Source organism: Pipistrellus kuhlii, unplaced genomic scaffold (assembly GCF_014108245.1).
Source record: "Pipistrellus kuhlii isolate mPipKuh1 unplaced genomic scaffold, mPipKuh1.p scaffold_m20_p_3, whole genome shotgun sequence".
NCBI classification, from domain to species: domain Eukaryota; kingdom Metazoa; phylum Chordata; class Mammalia; order Chiroptera; family Vespertilionidae; genus Pipistrellus; species Pipistrellus kuhlii.
The window spans coordinates 107,984,491-108,008,872 of record NW_023425529.1 but is presented as its reverse complement, the minus strand read 5'-3'; the positions used below and the strand labels follow the sequence as shown (position 1 = coordinate 108,008,872).

Below are 24,382 nucleotides of genomic sequence, written 5' to 3'. Positions count from 1 at the left end.
GACATGGTGCCGAGTGTTGTTAGTAGAGAGTACCATAGGGACGCTGGAGGAAGGAGGAGTAGGATCTCACTAGGCTCCTGCAGCACGAGTTGCCGTCAGGTTGGGCTCCTCATTACGCAGGGGTCAGCAGCCCCCTGTGGGCAGTAGTGATGGTTAATTTGCATATTACTCTTTTATTAGATAGGATTATTTTATTATTTTCAATATGAACAACCTTCAGAGGTAAAATTTGGGATTTATGTTAATGTTAATCAAGTAAATCAATTTTTTCAAAGCACAATATCATGTGTTTGTCTACCAAATAAGCAAAAAATAAATACTGTACAGCATTCTTTTGTCTACAAGTCAAAAATAGTTTATCTTAAATCCTTAGAAAATTTATAGACAATAATTCTCAGAGAATTCTCTCTTGAGCAGTGGTTCTCAAACTTTAGTATTAAAATCCTTAAAATCCTTTAGTATTAAAAAGGGCTGCTCAGATTCCTGGGCACTATCCCCAGTAGTTTCAGATTCAGTGAGTGGGGCCTGAGAATGTGAATTTCCAACAATTTCCCAGGTGATGCTAAAACTTTTGGTCTGAGGACCACACTGTGAAAATCACTGTTAGAGTCAACAAGCAAGTTACATTCATTAAGTGCCTATGATGATTAAAGTGTTTTACATATATTACCTTATTTAACTAGTTATAAATGTTATAAAAAATATGATTATCTCTTTTGTAAATGGGGTATCTGGGCTCAGAGAGAATGAAAAACTCGCTTGAGGAGATATATAGTACTAAATATTCATTAATTACTATTATTTTATTATTCCTTACAGAAAAAAATACACATTTAAATAAAAGTTCCTAAAAGAATAATCTCATTTACATTTAAGTTTAAAGCATCCCACTATTCTAAGTGTCTGCCAGTATATATCATCAGTCACCACTGCTTACTCTGGAATTGAAGTAACACAGCATAATGGTCTTCAATACTAGAATACTTATCTTCTTTCACAAAGCAAATCAAAAGCATAGACATACAAACAAACTAGGCAATTTAAATTTTAAGAAAATGATACATCTCAGTAAGTAAGTTGCTAAAAGTGAAGTTGCCAATAATATAAATCTGTCACCGTTATACTTTATAAAAAAGAATATGAAACATAAAATTATTAGACTGCAAACTTAAAAGTTAATGAGCTCTAAACTTCAGAATGACAAAAACCCACTCAACTCTACATCTCTATCAAAACAAATAATTTATATAAGACAGATTCCCTTTTAAATATATATATACATATTTCAACTTAATACTGTAAATCACACCCAGAGTTATATTTACTTAAATAAGAATTAAATAAACTGCCCAAAATGCTGATTTCATATCACAAAACGTAAGTACTTTAAATCACAATTTTGGGGTGATATATTGAATACATTGGTTCCTGAAACAATATTAACAAGCATATTTTTAATAATATATTTTCATCTATAAGTCAGGTAAAGCTTTATTAAATGGTAAACACTTTTAACAGTGCAGAAGTACAACTTTCAAAAACAAATACATTCAGAAGATCTGCTGTTCAAATAGTATTTTTTCAAAACCAGGTGGAGGAGTATGATAAAATTCACTGAACTGGCAATCCAAAATTGCACTGTCATCAACTAGAGACAGAAAAAGACAAAATAAATTAGAAGAAAACACCTTAATCTGTATGAATACATAATTATAAAATAAACTGTTTCCAGAATAACCATAATATCAATAGACAAAAAGAATAAACACATCTACTGTCCAGGTTACAAAACATGATCCTATTGGGTAAAAATAACCACGACAAAAAACAAAATATATCAAAAATACTGAAATGCTATACATCAAAATATTATTAATAATTATCCCTAAAGGGTGTGAGTATGGGTAATTTTTTTAAAAGATTATTTTATTTGTTTGTTTGTTTGTTTGTTTATTTATTTATTTGAGAGAGAGAGAGAGGAAAGGAGAAGGAGAGAGAGAAAAACATTGATCGGTTGTCTACCAGGGATCAAATCTGCAACCTAGGCACATGCCCTGACTGGGAATTGAACTGGCGACCTGTTGGTGAACAGAATGACTCCTAACCAAATGAACCACACTGGCCAGGGCAGACTAGGAGTAATTTTAATTTTTCCTTATTTGCCAATTTGTATTTTCTAAACCTTCTACAATTAACATTGTTTTAAAGTTTCATTTTGAAAAAATATATAGCTTCACAGGAAGTTGCAAAAATAATATAAAGCCCCCAGAGGTAACATCTTATATAACTACAGTACAATATTAAATCCAGAAAACTGACATTGATAAAATACTGTTAACTAGTTTACAGGCCTTATTTAGCATGTACATGTTTTTACCAGCATTTACTCAAAATAAATGAATGCATATAGCTATATAAAGACTTATACATGAATATTTACAAAGCTTTATTTTATTTTTTCAATCCTCACCTGAGAACATGCTCATTCATTTTAAAGAGAAGGGGCAGAGAGAGGGAGAGAGAGAGGAGAAGAGAAGAGAGGGAGAGAGGAAAGAGACGAAGAGGCAGAGAGGGAGAAAGAGACATCCATGGGTTGCCACCTGTATGTAACCTGACTGGTGATCGAACCCACATCATAGGTGTGTGCTCTGACCAAGAACCAAACCCACACCCACGCTGGCCAGGGCTGTAACAGCTTTTATTTTTAATAGTCAAAAACTACAAATAACCTAAATAACAGTTAAAAGATGAAAGGAAACACAAAGTGTGATACTTCCACATAATGAACTATACTATCGAATATTTGGCAATAAACAAACAAAGTTGAAGTATTAACACTATAACACAAATCAATCTTAAAATAATTATGCTGAGTGAACGAAGCCAGACAAAAAAAAAAACAAAAAAAACAAAAAACAAAAAACAAAAACCTGAATAATTCTGTTTATATAATACTCTAAAAATGCAAGATAAGCTCTAGTGACAGAAAGCAGATCAGCGGTTGCCTGGTTGGGGCACCCAGCAGGGCCTGCTTGCCCATCGCCATGGTGTGGAGCAGGCAGGCCCCGAAGAGAGCAGAGAACCATGGGGAGCGGGCCCAATCCATTAGTAGGACATTGCTGAGGGCTCCCAGATTGGAGAGGGTGCAGGAACCCCTCCTCCTCTCCCACCCCCACGCACAAATTCCGTGCACTGGGCCTCTAGTAATACTCTAAAAATGCAAGATAATCTATAGTGACAGAAAGCAGATCACTGGTTGCCTGGTTGGGGCTGCAATGAGGAGGAGCAGGAAGGATTATAAGGGAGCAGGAGGAAACTTTTAAGGGTGATAAATACGTTGGTTTTCTTGACTATGGTAATGTCATGGATTATCACTTTATAGCTCTTGTCAAATTGCACAGATATATTTAATGACATTACTGAATATTTTATATTTCATAATAAATACTGAAAAAAAGTTAAGTACTGGATTTGACATTCTTGAAGTCATAAGTGATTTTAACAAGAATGGTTTCAGTGAAGTGGTAGTAAAGGCAGCCAAACTGGATTGAAGAACAAATGAGTGATACAATAAAGACAGTGGTATAGGCCATTCTATAAAAAATGTAGCCATGTTGAGAAGGATAAACATGGGGCTAGTGGGGGGTAGGTAGAGTTTAAGAAAGAGTCTTTCATATGACAATGATTCAGAATGCTTATAGGCATTGAAGAGAAAGGTTGATGACATGAGATACAGATGAAGAGCTGAAAAAGTGAAGTCCCAGAGTTGGGGAGTTTTAAGTCTAGATTACAGAATGAGTTTTCAGAACATGAAGGGCACCACTTCCTCTGAGAAGGGATGAAAGGAGGCAAGATTGGAGTAGATCCAGAAAAGCTTCAGGAGGGCAGGGAGGGAAGGTCATCTTGATGGCGTGTTCCTTTATAAAGTAGAGGGTAAGGTCATCTGCAGAGAATTTAGCAGGGAAATTCAAGAAGCATAATGAAGGTCTGGGGTGTTTAGAGATGTAAAGGAACTGCCAAAAATATTGAGAGCTTAGATTACACTGGGAGTCAACTTTGCAATGACAATTTTCTTCAGTGTTATATACAGTTTTTCTCTCCCCATAGATTGAATGTAAGAACAGACAAAATGAATGGCTGGACTGATCTAGAATTAGGAATGGGATGGAGGACAAAGGGTAAGGAAACTTAAGTTCTACAGTTAGGTATATGTGGCTAGAGGCTCGGTGCACGAAATTTGTGCACAAGAAGGGGGTCCCCTCAGCTTGGCCTGCACTCTCTCCAACCTGGGACCCCTCAGGACCTCTGGCTCCTCACCGCTCACATGCCTGTCAGCCTGATCCCCCTAAGTGTTCTCCCCTGATAGCCTGTTTACCCGAACTGCTCTCCCCTGCATGCCTGATCGCCTCTAACCTCCTCTGCCTTGGCCCTGCCAACATGGCTTTATCGGGAAGGATGTCCAGAAGGACTTCCAGTAGGTCGTCGGGAGCTGTTCAGTATAATTAGCATATTAACCTTTTATTAATATAGATGCCACCTTGTCCTGTGCAGGTTGTTCCCAGGTTTTCCTATCGTGGAAGGAGAGTTCGCAGTAGCATCCTGGGTTCTGACCAGGGCTTATGAGCTTGTGCTTTATCTCAGCAGATGAAATTCCTAGAAGACTCTTGGATGTACCTTGAATATTTCTATCAAATTTGCCAAATCATCCTCCAAAAATGATGAACCAGTTTAAACTCCCACCAGCAACCCTCCATCCCACTTTGATGACAATATCATTGATTTCTCCCTAGAAGCTTCCCTCCCATCAGCCAGGACTGCTTGGTACTTAAGCCAACCTCATTGTTCAGCTGGGGACTTGATTTCCCGAGATAGAATTATGGAGGAGGAAAAATAGTTTTCCTCTACCTTTCTGAGTTCCTAGCGGAGGCCCTTGTAATGAAAGACAGATCATGAAGAGAAACACAAAAGTTCATTAACATGTGTATCTTGTGTATATGTGGGAGATCCCAGGGAAAAAGGAGTAACTCCTCAAGGTGGCTTAGAATGCAGATTTAAATACCTTCTTCCTAGGGAAAGAGGGCGGGAGATGCAGGCCTCTTAGAGCAGAGTAAATGATTTTTAGGAAAGACAAATTGGGGTTGGGGGAAATAGTTTGTAACAAAGTTTGGGTGTGATGTCAACTTCTACTCTCCTGTCCTGTGACAGGAGTCAGTCTTCTCTGCCTGATGACACTTCTCCCTTCAATGGAACCTATGACATTTAAGCTCCTTTTGGGGGGTCCGATTTTAGGCAGATTAGGAGACTTCAGTGAAATCCTCTGCACGTATTTGCTGTTTTTCAAGCATCTGCAGCTCAAGATCATCAATATACCAACACAGCATATGTTAGGGTGGCATGTTCTCTGACTTTCAGAATGAACCTAACAAAAGCTTATTTCCTTTCTTAGATGACTTGCCACAGTAGCATTATTCTGGAGACGGTATTCTGACCAGACCTTCCTGGGAGTGGGCATAACATACCCTGTGCTTGTAGAAAGGTATGGGCTACATCACTATATAAACCAGGGGCATTTTTCTCATCTTGTGGAAAGGGAGATAAAGTTATGATAGTTTATCTCCCTTTCCACAAGTTTCTTGCAGGTTTGTGTCTCTGCTGCCCCCCAACCCCCCTAGCAGCCCCAGCGCCTCCGCCTCGGGCCTTGGGGCTGCTGGGTGCCAGGCCTGCGGGTTTGTATCTCCAATTCGCCCTCCCCAGCCCCAGGTCCACGGTGGCGGGGCTTGAGGCTGCTGGGTGCTGGCCTCCCTGCGGGTTTGTGTCTCCGATCTGCCCCAGAAGCCCCAGCACCACATGGCCGCTATGGGCCTCACCATCTTGGTTGGGTTAATTTGCATACTCACTCCTATTGTCTGCTAGCATAGCAGAGGTACGGTCAATTTACATGTTTCTCTTTTATTAGATAGGATAGTATCAGACTACTAAAATATTTGACTTAATTGCACTGATTTGTCAATTCCAATTTATAAAACATAACTTACTATATATAATTTGTTACCTACAATTTTATTACCGTATTTTCCGGCGTATAAGACGAACCCCCTAATTTTACAGTTAAAACATAGGTTTAGGCCTATATTCGCTGTGTAAGACTAACCCCCACTTCAAAGAAAAGACTTACTTTGCCGTCAAGATCTGCAGGTAATTTTTGTGCAATTTTGGTCTTTTGCCCCAGATTTTCGGTTGACTTTTTTTCCGTTTCAAAAGTCGTTTTATATGCCGGAAAATACGGTATATTAAAGATAATGCTGAATCACAGATACAATTTATAATAATAATTTTATTTACTACTCATTTATATAATTTAGTCATTCTACTGATATTTATTGCATTTCTCAGGCTAATGATTTTTAATATTAAACTACATTTCCATAAAGGAATTGCTTTTAGGTGTATCCCAGCGGTCGGCAAACTGCAGCATGTGAGCCACATGTGGCTAGTGAGCCGCGGGTTGTCGCTCTGCTGACTAATCAGTTTGCTGGCCAGTGTGTAAGGCATTTCCCTTACCCAGAAGCTTCGACTTCAGGTTAAAGACATTAGTACATTATTAAAAATTTTTTGTGTGTTTTTCTCTAGCAGTGGTCGGCAAACTCATTAGTCAACAGAGCGGCAAACTGCGACTTGCGAGCAGCATGTGGCTCAGGAGCCAGTTTGCCGGCCACTGGTGTACCCACTATAGAAAGAAAACTAACCTACACAGAGTTTAAAAGTACACCTTTGCCCTGGCTGGGCGGCTCGGCTGGAACGCCAGCCTATGCACTAAAAACCTGCGGGATCAGCTCCCAGTCAGGGCTCCTGGAAACAACCAATAGGTGTTTTTCTCACATCAATGTTTTTCTCTCTCTTTCTCTCTAAAATCAATAAACATTTCCTCAGGTGAGATTTTATTTTATTTTTATTTATTTATTTATTTTTAAATATATTTTATTGATTTTGTACAGAGAGGAAGGGAGAGAGATAGAGAGTTAGAAACACTGATGAGAGTCATCGATCAGCTGCCTCTTGCACACCCCCTACTGGGCATATGCCCGAAACCAAGTTACATGCCCTTGACCAGAATCGAACCCGGGACCTTTTAGTCCCCAAGCCGACGCTCTATCCATTGAGCCAAACCGGCTTCGGCCTCAGGTGAGATTTTAAAAGATAAAACAAAAAAACACTTTTACATGCAAAGATACAGAAGGTAAAATAACTGAAAAGTAATTTATGAGAAAGGAATACTAAAAAAAAATTTAATTAAAAGCTAAAGCACAGGATCTGACAGTTATTATCATATTCTTAAATATTTATTTCTGTTATTATTTTTCTGACATCCAAAACAGTATGTCCACACTAACATTGCTAATCTTCTAGGAAATTACTGCAAAAAAGTTAATAATTAGCTTTCATTGTGGCTCAATTCTAAGAACTTAAATAAGGTAGTTAAATGATAAAATGTTCTTAGATCTACTAAAACCGTGCACCTGTTGATTTAAAGTTGATAATATAAAAAAATAAAGCAGAATAGAGTGATAAAAGCATTCTGGCTATTTTTTTAAAAAAGAGAAATACCTAATATTTTTGGCTTTTGTCTCAAAATAATGAAGAGAGAGATGAAAAACAATAGGAGTTTTGGGGTTAGATGAAATCTAATGGACTACAATAAATGTTTGAAGATAGGTGGTGGGTTCATTATATTATTCTCTTTATTTCTTAACATGCTTAATATTTTCCATTATAAAAATTAAAGTAATTAAGTGGGGTTATATCTTAAGTACCCCAATTCTTGCAGGACACACTTATACAGAAACTATAATACTTACACACATTTTTGGGGGGAATAAAAACTTTCCTTATCCTACTGAATATATTTCCTATAAAAAGTCCTTAGCAAAAGTTAACATATATTTAGAAATACTTTAGCTTACCATAAACAACTGGATACACTGTCCCTCGTATACCTGATGCTGGACAATGCATGTTTTTTCCATTCAAATATACATTTAATTCTACATGGTCATATGTAATACCCTAGGAACAAAAGAAAATATTAAAAATGATAAAAATATAAATAACAATTATTACTAAAATGCTGGAAAACACTCAGATACCAAGCACTATTCTAGGCACTTCATATTTACTCATTTACTTTTCACAAGACAGAAATTATCATCTCTATGTTACAGATGAAGTAGCTAAAGCACACCAAGTTTAAATAATTTTCCTAACACTGCACAGCTGTAAAGTGGCAGGGATGGGATTTTAACCTATGCAGAATGGTTTTGGAATACTTATTTTTAATTTGCATATAATTTTAAACTTTTAAAACACTCTTTAAAACTTTGCATAGTAGTTACTGATGACAGAAAGAGAGCTTTCTTTGCAAAAATTACCGTATTTTTCGGACCATAAGACGCTCTGGACCATAAGACGCACCAGTTTTTAGAGAAGGGAAATGAAGAAAAAAAGATTCTGAAACAAATAGTGTCCTAAAATATTTTATGTGCATTAAAACCCAACATCACAGTCATAAACACATGTAATCAACCCTGTAAAGTAAACAGCAGCATTTAGAACCGTTTTAGAGCCGGGCAAGCACACAGAGACCACACAGAGCCGGGCAAGTAAAAAAACTTTTTTTAAAAAATATATGTGTAGGCTATATTTGGACCATAAGACGCAGGGACTTTTTCTCCCCACTTCTGGGGGAAAAAAAGTGCGTCTTATGGTCCGAAAAATACGGTAACACTAGACAGCAGAGATTTTTCAACAGAGAAACCATAACAGACCAAGAAGCAACCACTTTTGACTGTGGATAAATTGTACCAATTTAAAAGCTTTTTAGAGATAGAAAAAGATCTCAGAGATCTAGTCTTTACTCCCTCACTTTCTGGTTAAGACAGCAAAGGTTCAGATAAGTCATGGTGTTAAAGGCTATGAAATATTTTCTTCAAATTATAGCAAAACCAAGGTTAAACAATGATTTATTAAAAGTTAAGGAATACTGAGAAAAATAAACAAGTTACCTTTGTTTCATTTCAGTTTAGGCATCCTATATAATAAAAGAGTAATATGCAAATGGACCCTAATGACAGAACCACTGGCAATGTCTGGTTACTATGACATGCACTGACCACCAGGGGGCACACGCTTAAAGCAGGAGCTGCCCCTGGTGGTCAGTGCGCTTCCACAGGGGGAGTGCCGCTCTGCCAGAAACAGGCTCATGGCTGGCCAGTGCAGCAGTGATGGCAGGAGCCTCTCCCACCTCCACAGCAGCACTAAGGATGTCCACCTAATGGCTTAGGCCCGCTCCCCATTGGGAACAGGCCTATACTGGCAGGTGGGCATCCCGAGGGGTCCCGGATTGCGAGAGGGCACAGGCCTGGCTGAGGGAACCACACCCCCTTCCCCCACCCCCATGTACTAATTTTCATGCACCGGGCCTCTAGTTTAAATATAATAAAAAATTGATAATTGGGATTAGCTTTTTTAATGAAAAGGCCTGTTTCACTTTTTTAAAAAAATCCTATATAATAAAAGTGTAGTTTGCAAATTGTCCAGAAGTTCTTCCAGGAGTTCAACCAGGGGGCAGGGCCGGCTGGGGGAAGGGAAGGACTACCTGGCCAGCAGCCGCTGGGAACCCTACCAGTGCACGAATTTCATGCATGGGGCCTCTGGTAATTACATAAAAAGCAGTGTTAACACTCTTTAGACCAAGCATGTCAAACTTGTGGCCCACAAGGAATATTTCTGTGGCCCAGCCAATATAGCAGTATGTAAGAAACATTTTAATAAAGATTTCATAACTTAATTTTTACAAAATCCTATTATAAGTAATTAATACCGAGTTATAATGTTTGCTAATGACTGATTACTATAATCGTGTTTCATTCATTCCCCTTATGCATCTTACTCGCAGGCACACCATTTCTCTCCACTAATACTAGCAGTGAATATTTTAGCAGCCGACTGCCATGTCATTAGTCTTGTACTGACTTGTTTGGTGTGTGCAACAGGAAATATTTTGCTTTCAGAGAACAAGAAAAATAGGTTTATTTGCATTACGTTTATTAATTTGTGCAGTTATTCAGTGTCTGGTAAGTTAATGTTCAAGAAAAAAATAATTTTATTAAAATGTTCTATTATTTTATGTTGATTACTCATTTATCTCAGCCCTTTATATTCAGCATGTCTCTATCGAAATAAACCTATGTTTCTATAAAAATTGAAGTTTTTGTTTTTTTGCAGCCCATATAAACTTAAACTTTGCTTATCTGACCCCTGTTAGCCTTTGAGTTTGACATGCTTGATTTAGAGGACTACAGGAAATCTAGCAGTTCAGATCAGGTGGTGATCCAGGCACCCTCCACCACCTGGTGGCAGCATAACCTACAGCATAAGGGCAACATCCCAATACACCCCAATGCTAAACAAGTGAAGAAGCATGTGAGGACCCTCCCCTCCCCCCCATCAGCAGCATTTGGTTCAAATATTTTCCAACTTAACCTGTCCTTTTACATGTCTAAAAATTAGGTTTGATTTTGACATAATGGTGCATTTATCAATAATTGTTTGCAGGTTTAGCGAACAGGCTCATATTAAACTATCTGTATTATAACCTAGAATCACCTTGTACAAGAAGTTACTTAACTTCTCCTAATCTGTAAAATGGTGATAACAATACTACCTATTTCATAGGATCATTATGAGGATTAAACAATTTAATCCCTGACAGGCACTTAAAACAGTGACTGTCTCATAAGAAATGCTAGATAAGTATTTGCTCTTACTATTGCATAGAATTTTTACCAAACTTCTCTAAAATTAAATTTAAAATGCCATTTTAGAATGTTACACTTTTCAAAACTTCTTAAAAAAGGGAAAATTAGCATAAACTGTTTCAGGCATGCTGTAGTAGGTCATTGTTATTGTATGATTATTGTATGAATATAATCATTGGTTAAATGTTGAAAGCTTATTTTTCTTGATCTCTCCTCAGAGAATAGTATAAACTGAAATTCTACATATATGAGAATGTTTTTTCTGGCTTATAATCCATTCTACTTTTCCTGCGCCATTGTGAGCAATTTGATGAAATTTGTTCTCAAGTGTTTGAACTAGGAGGATAAAATCAATGTGTTAGGGTAATGTCTTATTTTCTTGATTCTGCATTTATTTCATCTTTTTTAGTCCTCCTTTTATTAAATGGGCATGAAAGTCAATGTCTAGTTTTAATCATGCTGACAGAAAAAATGGCCTTCGAAAATCTGGTATCAGTCATCTCAATGAATGAAATAGGAAGGCAAGAATAACACACTTGACTTCGAGATTCTCTTTCAAGAAATAACCATTTGAGTAACAATATTCCATATCATGAACACCTGTCAATGATCTATAATACAGAACCAACTATTCAAAAGGAGAGAGAAAAGCAGATTTTTAAAAAGTTTGTCTTTCACCTTCTTTTTTCTTTCGTCAATCTCAGGGGGAAAACACTTCAAAAATTTACCTATTTAAAAACCAAGTGTTCTTTATATTTTTTGAATTGCAGAAAAGAGATCAGACCGTAATTAAAAATCTTTCCACATCTTTCTTCATTTTCTCCAAAATACTGTGTATTTCTTTAACTCAATTACCTGAATTTACCTTGTCTGTGTTATCTTATTATTAGAAACTTTCCCTAATTATTTAGAGATTCCTTTCAGCTTGGTACCAGAGCCAGGAACTCACAGTTCTGTGTCTAAGGCACTTTGGGTAAAGGATAACCGAGAACTCTGTTCTCAATCAGTAGCTAACAGCCTGCACTCAGTGTGCAGGTTCTTGGATAACAGCATCTGAGAGGATGTATCTGAAAAAGACAGGAGGGAATCTTTGGATAATATTTTCAATAGGGAAGTTTTAGTAAAGCCTTAGAATTTCAAGTTCATTTCTTTGAAAAGTGAAGAAAATTTAGTAAGATTTAGTTTAATGAAGACCAGCACTCCTGATAAAATGTTACTCTTCAACAGAAATTCATAAAAATTTAAATAATAAATGTTAAATTTTTCTCTGAGATCTCCAGCTGCAAAAATACCTTCTCTGGGTGAGTGAACTTTTAAAATTGTGGGCCAAGACTTCTCTGATGTTAGAGAAGCAGGAAATGCTGATCAGCAGCCACTCCGTCATTAACTCTCCCGAATGGAAGTGAGGGCTCACACTGACATCCCTCACCAGAGACAACTGCAGAAAGCAGACAGTGGGTAAGGCAGCAGCATCTTCACTAAGTGCTCTCTTTGGAAAACGTGCCACCCCATGCTTTGGAATCCAAACCATAAACTCCCAAGCAAAGTACATATACCAAAAGCAGTTCAAGTTTAACAATATACAGTGGAAGACAACTCCTGAAGAAAACTCACCACCACGTCTCCCTCCTGTGGAAGGCTGTTGGCCGGCAGCCTGTTTTTCTCCTCATTGTTGTGGTACAGCGCTCCATCGTTCCTCATCACCAGACTGTGCACATCTCGCCCGAGAGGAATCTGATTCAAATTAACTTTCTGAGTTGCAACACCAATACCCCAGATTCCTAAAAATATAATGATATTCCTAAAAATATAATGAACTATTGTTTTGAATTTTTATTTTTTAAAAATCCTTTAAAAGTAGTTGGCAAGTTATGGTAGGTTCTCTGCAGACATAGCATAGCCTAGGATAGGGGTGTCGAACTCAATCAGAGAAGGGGCCAAAATCTAAAATCCAGCCTAAATCGCGGGCCGAATGGTTTACTGAACAGTCATAAACTGTCATTGTGATGGAAACGCAGCGGAGTGCAGTGATGACAGCGCGGTGCGGGCCACATTGCAAGGCCTGGCGGGACGGATTTGGCCCGCGGGCCTTGTGTTTGACACATGTGGCCTAGGAGATGAGAATGGGCCTTGGAGTTGTACCTCGGTTTAAATCCTGACGTAACTGTCATCTTGGTTAAGTTGCTTAACCTCTCTGCATACTCACTTATAAATTATGGACCCCAACAGTACTTACCTCACAAAGTTATAAGATACTAGAGGCCCGATACATGAAATCCATGTATTGGGTGGGGGAGGGGTGTGAATGGAGAGAGGGTCCCTCAGCCCGGCCTGTGCTCTCTCGCAATCCAGAACCCTTTGGGGGATGTCCGATTGCAGTTTAACCGACAGTTGGACAGCTCTCTCTCTCCCAATCCAGGGCACTCTCTTCTTACCACCCGCCTGCTCGGTCCTTACCACTTGGCTCACCGCTCATTAGCACTGCATGGAGGCAGGAGAGGCTCCTGCCACCACCGCTGCACTTGCCAGCAGAGAACCCGGAGTTCTCAGCCAGGTTCTGGCTAAGTGGCGCTCAGCTCCTGCATTGAGCCTCTGCCCCCTGGTGGTCAGTGTGCATCATAGCAACCAGTTGTTCTGGTCGTTCTGCGGTAATGGTCGCTGGGCTTTTATATACAGATACTGAGATAATCCAAGTAAAGCACTTGGAATGGTGAAAGTACTAAAATAATGTGTAAGTAAAGCACAGAATAAATGTTAAAAAAATAAATGAGCTTTTTTCATTCTTCTCTAAAAGTTATTTTTTAGAAGCTACACAGTGAATTTCACAGGACAACAGTTCTAAATAGAGTTACAGAGTCTCCTTATGCTAAAGAACTATGCATGTTGCGATTACATTTTGGCATAACTGTCTCAAGCTTTCATTGAGATCAATGCAACAAATTCCAATAGCTCATTTATCCTAGTGACACCATCCTTTACAGAAAATCCACATAAAAATTAGTGTGAGATTTAAGGCACAAGAAAATATTTGCTTGAGCCTAAATCAGTATTTGCTTGAGCCTTATACCAAAAGACAACAGTAAACAGACACATTTTGCCAGTGAGTTAACCTAGAATGGAATGGAGGACAGATTATATTAATTTCATGCACTGAAGAAAATCAGTATTTAAAACTAATTAGAAAACGATCTCCAGAGGAATGTTTTATATCATTCAAGCCAGTCACTAGGAGTAGGGATTAACTCCACTCTAGTTTTCCTATTCTGTACCTATATTACTCCGCTATATTTCACTACAAGTTTCTTCATAATAAAGCCCTGGTGGGAGCTCAGTTGGTCACAGCACCATCCCAAACTTCCAGGGTTGCAGATTGGATCCCTGGTCAGGGCACATACAGAAATCAACCAATGAATGCATAAATAAGTGGAACAACAAATCATGTTTCTCTCTCTCTTTTAAAAATAAATAAAATAATTCCCCCATATTCAACACTGCCACAACTTAACTGATTATTAACTATTATAATATTCATGTAAAATTGTTACAGAATTCAAGAAACTCTACAAATTTTTTTTTAAAAAGCACAGACTTTAGACTTCTGTCGGAATTCTAAATCTGCTGATTGCTTCAGATAATATTGAATCAGGGTATCTTAAAAGGAGTTGAGAAAAACTCAGAATCATAAGATTGATTTTATCCTAAAATAAATATAAGAGTCTATTACCTTATATGATTGACCAAATGAAATGGTGCACCTAGCTGCAAATTAGTAATTAATTATCCTATATAATAAAAGAGAAACATGTAAATTCACTATACCTCCACAACGCCCAAAAGCCACTCGGGAGTGAATATGCAAATTACCCCAACAAAGATGGAAGGTTAATTTGCATACACAGGCGCTGGGTGGGGAGCAGAGCAGGAGAGCTGGTGCCTTGGGGGGACGTGGCTCACTCAGTGGCTTCCCCCAGGCCGCCAGGCAGAGAGCAGAGCGGGAGAGTTGAGCAGCTTGGGGAACTTAGCTCCCCAAGCTGCCAGACAGAGAGCAGAGAGGGAGAGCTGGCGGCTTGGAGGACTTGGCAGAGTGGGAGGCTCTAGGGTGGAGACAGAACAGGAAGGGAAAACCAAGAGCGTGGGGAGCACCAGGAATTCTGGAAATAGTAGTTGTGGTGGCAGCCCCAGGACCGGAAGTGGGAGCCCAGAGAGCGGGGAGCACCAGGAATGCTGGGAATCATAGTCCTGATGGCAGATGGATCTCCTAGACTAGGGGTGTCGAACTCAATCAGAGAAGGGGCCAAAATCTAAAATCCAGCCTAAATCGCGGGCCGAATGGTTTACTGAACAGTCATAAACTGTCATTGTGATGGAAACGCAGCGGAGTGCAGTGATGACAGCGCGGTGCGGGCCACATTGCAAGGCCTGGTGGGACGGATTTGGCCCGAGGGCCTTGTGTTTGACACATGTGTCCTAGACACTAGACAAAGTGAGCCTGGAGCAAGTTACTGCTGTGGTGGGGGGTGGAGGGAACGCAGAGGTGAGAGACTTAAGTAAAATCAGAGTGTCTAGAAAATGAAAGGGAAGATATCCTAAAACTTCCAGGAAATCTCCATCAATGAAGCAAAGAAAAAAAATGCCTCTATTATTCTGTGAGCATCACACCAAACTGGGTTGGGGTCTCAGACAATTTGCTCATCTGATTGCAAAGACAGAAACTCCTGCATTGGAGAGGGCTCCCTTGAGGGCTCCCAGATTGGAGAGGGTGCCGGTTGGGTGAGGGACTCCCCCCCCAACCCCGTGCATGAATCTTCATGCACTGAGCCCCTAGTATTAATAATGATGCTAGTGCCTCACAATGATCTATCCTCTTGTTAACCTGTTAACTGGGGAGTTCCCTTTTTAATTACGCAACCTGTAATGGGTGCGTACTCTTTCACTAGGACGTGTCAGTACGTCACGCCCAGAGGACGTAATTTCACATTATTTATTTTAATTTATACTTAATTAAAATAAATGATATATATATATATATTTATTTATTTATATATAAAGCACAAAGGAAAATACAAAATTACAAAAGAATACCAACAAAAAAATGGAAACATCGAATTAAAAAATTATAAATTTTACAAACAATTATAAAGATTACAAAAAATATATACCATCCCTCTCAGGGTGCAACATATATGTCCAGGACGTATTCATACGTCCTACCCGTTCCTGATATTGTTTACGTTTGACATATTTATAGGTCCCACTCAGTTAACAGGTTAAAACACTTACATGGCCCAGCCTGTGTAGCTCAGTTGTTGAGCATTGACCCAGGAACCAAGAGGCCACTGGTTCGAATCCCTGTCAGGGTACATGCCAAAGTTGTGGGCTCAGTACCTTGTGGGGGGCATGCAGGAGGCAGTCAACCAATGAAGTTTCTCTCTCATTGATGTTTCTATTTCTCTGTCCCTCTCGCTTCCACTCTCTCTAAAAAAAGAAATCAATAAAAAATATATTAAAAAAAAAAACACTTTCTAGCTCATGTGAAGAGGGAAAGGAGGGCAACTCCATTAATCCCACTTTATAGAGATGAAGACTAAATCTAATTAAACTAAATTAACTAATTAAACCAGAACCACACAAAGAAGAGGTGGAAGAAAAGGTCTTCTAAGTAAGAGTTTAGAGCTTTTTTACTACCTCATTAATCTTTTTCATATATTGAAAATTACTCCTAATATTTAGAACAATTAGGACTATACTAGTAAAGTACCATTATACCAACCTGTGGACTGGATTTTGAATTCAAAGTAGCTTTTGTTTTGATGTAAAGGTGCACTGGCTAAACAACCTCCTGTTCCACATATTCTTCTTCCATTTTTTACAATGACAACATCTGTTCCTAAACAAAAAATTGCAGACAATGTGTAAAGTTTTGTATTTTCTTATCCAACAATCAAGGTTAATTTCTGTTTCACTCTTAGCTCTTGGGCAACAACAAAAAAGTATACTATAAGTACTTTAAAATACAGAAATAATGATAAATACTTAAATATTTAACTCACTATTTTTTTCCTGAGAGAACATTTATATTTAACATTCATTTGTATCGATAGCTACAAATCTTGTTTAATTAGGCAGTCCCAAACACTGAATTATGCTGATAATTAAAATACTTAAAAAATAAAAAACTTTCTTTAATATTTAGCCAATTTGATTTCTTAAATCTCTTAATCTAAATAAAAGCATAAACACTTAGAAACTGGTAAATTGGTATAATTTTCAATTCAATTAGATGAATTAAAACAATCTACTAAAAGCTGGCTGATTATTTAATAAGTAATAAATAGTGCATTAGTCAAGGAAGAACTGAAGAGTATATGGAATATGGAAAGAAACATACATCTTTGTTCTTGAAATAGGTAACACTAAAAAATGGATTTTAAAAATGTTTATAAGATAGCTACTATAAATGATAAAGGTTTTAACATCATTAAAAGCACTTTATTTTCATGGAAATTTTTAGTTTAGCTCAAATAACATTTGATAGATGAGACTGTGGGGAAAAAACAAACAAACTGTAGTGTGACCTCAATACCAATTCTTTTCCAAATCTCAATTAAGGATGTATATAAGAGAACATGAAGAGACTTAATTTAATTCTAAGATGTAAGAAATATACTATAGCACCGAGGCATGTGACTCCCAAGATCTGTGGCCAGTATTAAGTGTAAAAGCCAAGAAGATCTGGCTATTAGAATTATATAGGACTCCTTTTAAGGGGGTTAATGAAATTAGGGCACAGTAACGAAAGGTATTAGCAGGGAGGCAATTATTACATTAATCACTATTGAACTCATGTTTAAACAAAAATTATTTGAGATAAATACATAATAGAAATGCAAACTTTTCAACCACAATCACAATTCTAAGATTTCAGACTATCACAGACACTCTCCTAAATAAGGTAAAACTAAGATGCTATTATATGATTATTAAAAATCCATTTGTTTCTATTTATAGATGTTAAACTCCAAATTCTGAGTAACTTTATAAATAATTTACATCTGGCATCAAAATATGCCTCCAGCAATTTAAACTGAAGAGCACCCAGGACCCAGTTCTTCCTGGATGTAAAGACCATGTAGTGCTTGGCATCTAGCAGATGCTCAGCAAATAACGAATATAAAAATGAATGAATAAATATGCTCTGCTAAGCACTTTGCGGTGGACATGTAGCATCTGTTTTCCGTTTCCCTACAGCCTTCCCTCTGGAGATCAAAACAGTTCCAAGGAAGCTGACTCAATCTCTGGCTTCAGGGTTACAGCTTTGACCTAGGTTAAGTCAATCAATGCATTCCATATTTCTTGGCCACAGTGATTAAGTGAAAAATGGTTATATGAACTAAGCCACTAAAATCAAAGATAGTCTCAGGACTTCTGCAGAAACAGAGATAAAGACACTCCCTCATTCTTGCTGCCTGAATGAGGAGGCCGGGGAGCTGCTGCACGTTATCATGGAAGCTGGCCCCCAGGAGAGGAGAAAAGAAGCCCAGTCCTTGGCAGCGTCTTTCCCGAAGCTCGTGCTGCCTTTGTACTTTTTTCAGCTAAACGTACCAATAAATTTCCTTCATTGTTTAAACAACTCTGAGTTATAATTTTTACTACTTGTAACTAAACACATTTTAAGTAAAGCACATTTCAAAGAATTATGTAAATGAGTGGCATACAGACTAAAACCCTCTAACGTCCAGCTCCTTTAGTAGATAACTTACTGTCTTGGATACCATCCTAAGGTGCTAAGTAAATAGAAATATCAGAAGACCCTCAATACAATCTAGTCTGCTGTCAGAACCACAGAATCTAGTCTAACTCTGAACATGGTATTATTCTCTAACTTTAATATCATTTATATCCAAGGCATTCTGCTAAGTAATGAGATATTTTATATAAAAGGTAAGTATATACAAGAAACACGCTGGAGTGATGTGAATAATTAGGAAATTTACATGTATTCCATTTCTTTTAGTACAAAGATATCCTATATTTGGATCTATGTAATTTGTACAGTTTTATTAATTAGAAAGTCAAGGCCAATTTGAATACGGTACAGTCAGAGTACATCATAATATATAAAAAACCAGGGTCTGTAATATCCAAAATGACCAAAGATTCGACCATCTGTCCACCACTGCGGGCACCGGGACGCAGCACTGACTGCTGAGGGAACTGCAGATCAACCTGAAGAGACTTTTTGATGTGGCTGTTGTTTTTATTATTGTTTTGTTTCTCTTCATGTTGTTTTTGGTTAGGTCTGGCTTTGCCTTTTTGTTGTTGTTTTAGCACCTGTATAAAAGTTGGCATGATGTGGTTGGGTTGAGACTTACAGTCAACAAGACTGAGGGCTGAGCCCACCAATCAACACAACAATTAAGACCCGAATTCCAGAGGACAGCACACAGAACCCATACAAGGTTATTCCTAGAGCACCCAGCTCGAAAGATCAAAGAGAATACACCATTGGGTTCCACAAGAAGGCCACCCCACCAAGGCAGGGAGACACATCACTCTTATCAGATACACAGAAAACACACACAAAGAAATGGCAAAAATGGGGAAACAAAGTAATAGGTCCCAAGTAAAAGAACAGGAAGAATCGCCATAAAAACAGCTAAGTACAAGAGAGGCAAGCACTCAATTACAGCAACAAAAAGAAAAATTACTTAAAACACATGCGGACAATGTAAGGGAACTGTGGGACAACATGAAACTGAGCAACATCTGTATCATAAGAGTATCAGAAAGCAAGCATGGGATAGAGAACCAATATGAAGAAATATTTATAGAAAACTTCGTTAACCTGGCAAAGATAAAAGTTATACAAGTTCAGGAAGCACAGAGCATCCCATCAAAATGAACACAAAGAGAACCACAGCAAAGCACATCATAATCAAAATAGCAAACATTAAAGACAAAGAAAGAATTTTAAGGGCAACAGGAGAGAGATAGACAGTTACATAAAAAGCAGTTCCCATTAGACTGTCAGCTGATTTCTCAACAGAAACACTACAGACCAGAAGGAAATGGCATGAATACTTCAAAGTAATGAAAAGCAAGGATCTGAAACCAAGACTACTGTATCCAGCAAAGCTATCATTCACATTGAAGGGGAAGTCAGGAGCTTCCCAGACAATAAAAGGCTAATTTTAATAAAAGGTTCATTACCATCACATCAGCACATCAAGAAATGCTAACAGGATTGTTGGGAGAAGAAGAAATAGAGAGAAACAGAGGAACACAGGCATAAAGAATAAAAATGGTAATAAATAAGTACCTATCAAGAATAACCTTAAATATAAATGGATTAAAATAGAAAGACATAAGGTAACTGAATGGATATGAGAAAAATGACCCATATATATGTTATCTACAAGAGCCCACCTCAGACAAAAGACTCACACAAGATGAAAGTGAAGGAATGGGAACAAAAATTCCATACAAATAGAAGCAAACAAAAAAGCTGGGGTAGCAATACTCATATCTGACAAAATAAACTTTAAAACAAAGGTTATAGCAAGAAACAAAGGTCACTACATAATAAAGGGATTGATTCAACAAGAGAATATAAACCTGGTAAACATATATGCACTCAATTTAGTAGCACCTAAATATATAAAATAAACTTCTGGAGAACTTTGAAGGGAGATATCTATAGCAATACCATTGCAACAAAAAAACTTATCTAGGGAAGTAAAATAAAAAGCCTGTACTCAGAAAATTACAAGATGTTGAAAGAAGAGATAGAGGAAATACAAACAAGTGGAAGTATAAACTGTGTTTATGTATTGGAAAAATTAACATTATTAAAATGTTCACACTACCCAAAGCAATCTATAGATTTAGTGCAATCCCTATTAAAATATCAAAGGCATATTTCACAGATCTAGGCCAAATACTCCAAACATTTGCAGCAAAATCTCAGACATGTCACATAACAGAATTTTCATTGATACATCATCTAGGACCGTGGACAGCAAACTGCAGCTCGAGAGCCACATGCGGCTCCTTGGCCCCTTAAGTGTGGCTCTTCCACAAAATACCACAGCCTAGGAGAGTCTATTTTGAAGAAGTGGCATTAGAAGAAGTTTAAGTTTAAAAAATTCGGCTCTCAAAAGAAATTTCAATCGTTGTACTGTTGGTATCGATATTTGGATCTATTGCCGACCACTGATCTAGGAGAACAAGAGAAATAAGGGGGGGGGGGGGGGACAAATAGGACTACTCAAACTGAAAAGCTTCTGCACAGCAAAAGAAACCAACATTAAAATGAAAAGGAAACCCACCGTATATAAGAACATATTTGCCAATGATACAGCTGATAAGAGGTTAACTTCCAAAGTAAATAAAATACCCATACAACTCAATAAAAGGAAGCAAACAATCCAATTAAAAAATGGGCAGAGGCCCTGAATAGACACTCCTCTAAAAAGGATATACAAATGGTCCTTAATAAAGAGGCTTATTAAAAATGCTCAACATAACTAATCATCAGAGAGATACAAATTAAAGTGACAATGAAGTATCACCTCACCCTTGTCAGAATGGCCACCATCAATAAATCAACAAACAACAAGTGCTGGCGAGGATGTGGAGAAAAAAGAACCCTCATGCACTGCTGGTGGGAATGCAGACTGGTGCAGCCACTATGGAAAACTGTAGAGTTTCCTTAAAAAATTAAAAATGGAACTGCCATTTGACCCAGTGATCCAACTTCTAGGAATATATCCTTAGAATCCCAAACCACCAATCAGAAAGAATATATGCACCCCTATGTTCATGACAGCGGTATTTACAATACTAAGATCTGGAAACAGCCCAAGTGTCCATCAATAGATGAGTGAATAAAAAAGCTGTGGGACATTTACTCAATGGAATACTACGCAGCTGTAAAAAAAGGATCTATTACCCTTAAGACAGCACAGAGGGACCTGGAGATTATTATGCTAAGTAAAATAAGCCAGTCAGAGAAAGACAAATATCACACTATCTCACTTACATGTGGAATGTAATGAACAAAATAAACTGACAAATAAAGTGGAACCAGAGGCATGGAAACATGGAACAGACTGACGAATCTCAGAGGAAAGGGGGAGGAGGGAAGAAGTTAACCAAAGAACTGTGTGCACATGGACACAGACAATAGGGTGGTGCAGGCCGGGGGCAGGTTGGGAACTGGGTGGAAGGGGTAATAGGGGAATAAAGATGGATATCTGTAATATTCTCAACAATAAAAATTTTTAAAAGAGAGTATGTTTTAAGAAACATGGGACATTTTCAAATATATGGCACCTTTTTCAAAGTAGCTACCTTAGATACCTTGGAAGACAGTTCTTACTAAAAAGCCAATTCATAATTAACACAAAAGATCTGGCAAAAAAAAAAAAAATACAAACATTTACAAAAACTATGCCACAGAAAATTCCAGTAGAGGAATTCAAAATCTTGAAATGCAATATCACCAAAATAAGTGGCAACTTTGAAAGAGAAAACATTCATTTGGATGTGAAATGTACAGACTATTTTGTTAAAGAAAAAAAAAAAAGCAATCACCTTCTTTAGGCTATCTAATACCACCCTTCTCATACCCAAATAGTGGTATACCCATACTTGCTCAGTGTGCTTCTGCATTTTCAATGGCAGATGAATTTATGCTTAAAATGTACTCTTAACACAACATGCCTTTCCTCTTTCATGTTATTCAGTTTCTAAAACCCAGTGACTTCTGTGATTGAAGAATTTGAACTTAATGGAAGAAAGGTTTTCTCCATGCAGGTAGAAAATTCGGAGATGACATTATTCTACTGAAACTGCTGGGCAGATGTTGAAAAGGTTAGTGGAATGAGTACAACTGACCAGCTCTTCATAGAGGAGAGATCAGAGAAAAGGAATGCTCCAAAGAGCAAACTGCAATAAATCAGGAATTTGGCAGTAGATAAAAAGAACTAAAGCTGCTTGATCCTAAGTTCCAAGAACTACATATGGTTATCCTTACTGTGTTCCCAGCCCCTAAGAACTGCCTTTGTTAGTTCAGTGCAATGTCTTTTAGCCAACAGGAGACGTGGGAAAAATCGCAAGTGCGTAAGTACATGTAGAATACAATAATACACAAAAGGGACAGTACCCTGACATAATTATGGTGGGAAATATCTGCTTCTAGAACCCAACTCCAGAAGCACGGAACTACGTGGGGAAAGTCCAAGAACAAAAATAATGTGGTGACAGAGGCCACAAGAGAGAGAGGAAGAACATTAGATAAGAAGTTATATGCCCATTTGAAAATTGGGAGGAAGAAAACATAGATGCAAAGGAGCAAAGTGCTATTTTATTTTGCAATAGCCTGACCTGTTGGGAACAGGCCCGTCCAGTCAAATGACACCACCTTTCATCGTGACTAGGAAGGGAGTAAGGTAATGAGAAGGTTTTCGCTGAAATGGCAGAGTGTGGTCTGAGATGCGACTTCGGGCTCCGGCAATTCGCCTCGTTTTGACTTTAGAAGATGAAGGGAAAATCACTTCCAAGAAATCAAGCTTCCACCTGTACGCGGCGGGCTGAGGAGAAAGCTGGCTGTCAGGGCGGAAGGAGCTGGGGGAGACGCGGAGCGCTCCGTCAGGTTAGATCGGATCCACGGCGGGCCCGCCCCGCCCCGCCCCGCCCCGCCCTGCGCGCCCCTCGGAAGGAGGCTCCGGTGAAATCCCGGGGAAAGTGGGCAGGGCCACGCACCCACCTCCCGCGACAGGAGCTGCGCAGCCTCGAACCCAGAGCCAGGCCGAGGTGAAGTCCGCGACACCCCTCGGAGTCGGGGCGGCGTCGCGGGGGGAGGAGCGGGGCGGCGCCCGGGGCTGGGCCGCAGGTGGTCCTCCCGAGCCCTGCGCCCGGACCTGTCAGCGGCGCCGGGCCCGGGGGCGGTTGGGTCCGGCGAAGGGGGCCTTACCCATGTGCTGCGTGTCCAGCTGCACGGCCGGCATCTCCTTCAGAGGAATGTGCCCCGTCCCGCCGTCTCTGCAGCAGCCCAGGCAGCAGAACACCGAGGCGGCCATCGCGCAGGGGCCACTGACTCCCCCGCTGCCTGTCGCTCCCGGACCGCGGCGCCCCCTCCCTCACCCCGTCTCTCCACCTGCCCGCCGAGCGCCGGAGGTGTCCCTGTGGGGCGCGGAAGCCGGACAGCGACGCCCCAGGCTGGGAGGGCGCAGCGCAGGCTGAGGTGAAGGCCTAGGGAGGCAGAAGAGCCAATGAATGTGGGCGGGGCGGGCCGCGGAGGGCGGGGCGGGCCGCGGAGGGCGGGGCGGGCCGCGGAGGGCGGGGCGGGCCGCGGAGGGCGGTGCAAAGGGTACGGCTGGCGCCTGCGCACGGGGTTTCCTCCCTTGGGACGGCCTCGCTGGTGCGCCCCAGTGCTTAGGGTGCGCTAGGGTGTCTGCGTCCACTGAACACCGAGGGGTCGTCAATGCAGTTTTTAACACCGCACCTCCCACGTCCACATTATCTTTAAGGACAAATGGACCAAGGCAAATCAAGCGGGGGAGTGG

At 39.3% G+C, this 24,382-nt stretch overlaps 1 protein-coding gene across 3 annotated transcripts; it reads right to left on the bottom strand.

Moving 5' to 3' along the window:
• Nucleotides 1–784: 784 nt before the first annotated feature.
• Nucleotides 785–24,071, bottom strand: SPRYD7 (SPRY domain containing 7). 3 transcript variants are annotated; one of them, XM_036456989.2, is made up of 6 exons: nucleotides 23,791–24,067; nucleotides 22,445–22,602; nucleotides 16,585–16,701; nucleotides 12,429–12,595; nucleotides 7,962–8,064; nucleotides 785–1,648 (listed from the first exon to the last, which is right to left on the bottom strand). In XM_036456989.2, exons 2-6 carry the CDS (start codon nucleotides 22,485–22,487, stop codon nucleotides 1,551–1,553), a joined length of 528 nt encoding a protein of 175 aa, XP_036312882.1. In that variant the 5' UTR covers nucleotides 22,488–22,602; nucleotides 23,791–24,067; the 3' UTR covers nucleotides 785–1,550. The 3 variants fall into 3 exon arrangements, with proteins under 3 accessions (XP_036312882.1, XP_036312881.1, XP_036312883.1); XM_036456988.2 differs by lacking the exon at nucleotides 22,445–22,602 and having other exon boundaries at nucleotides 23,791–24,061; XM_036456990.2 differs by lacking the exons at nucleotides 7,962–8,064; nucleotides 22,445–22,602 and having other exon boundaries at nucleotides 23,791–24,071.
• Between the last annotated feature and the right edge of the window lie 311 nt (nucleotides 24,072–24,382).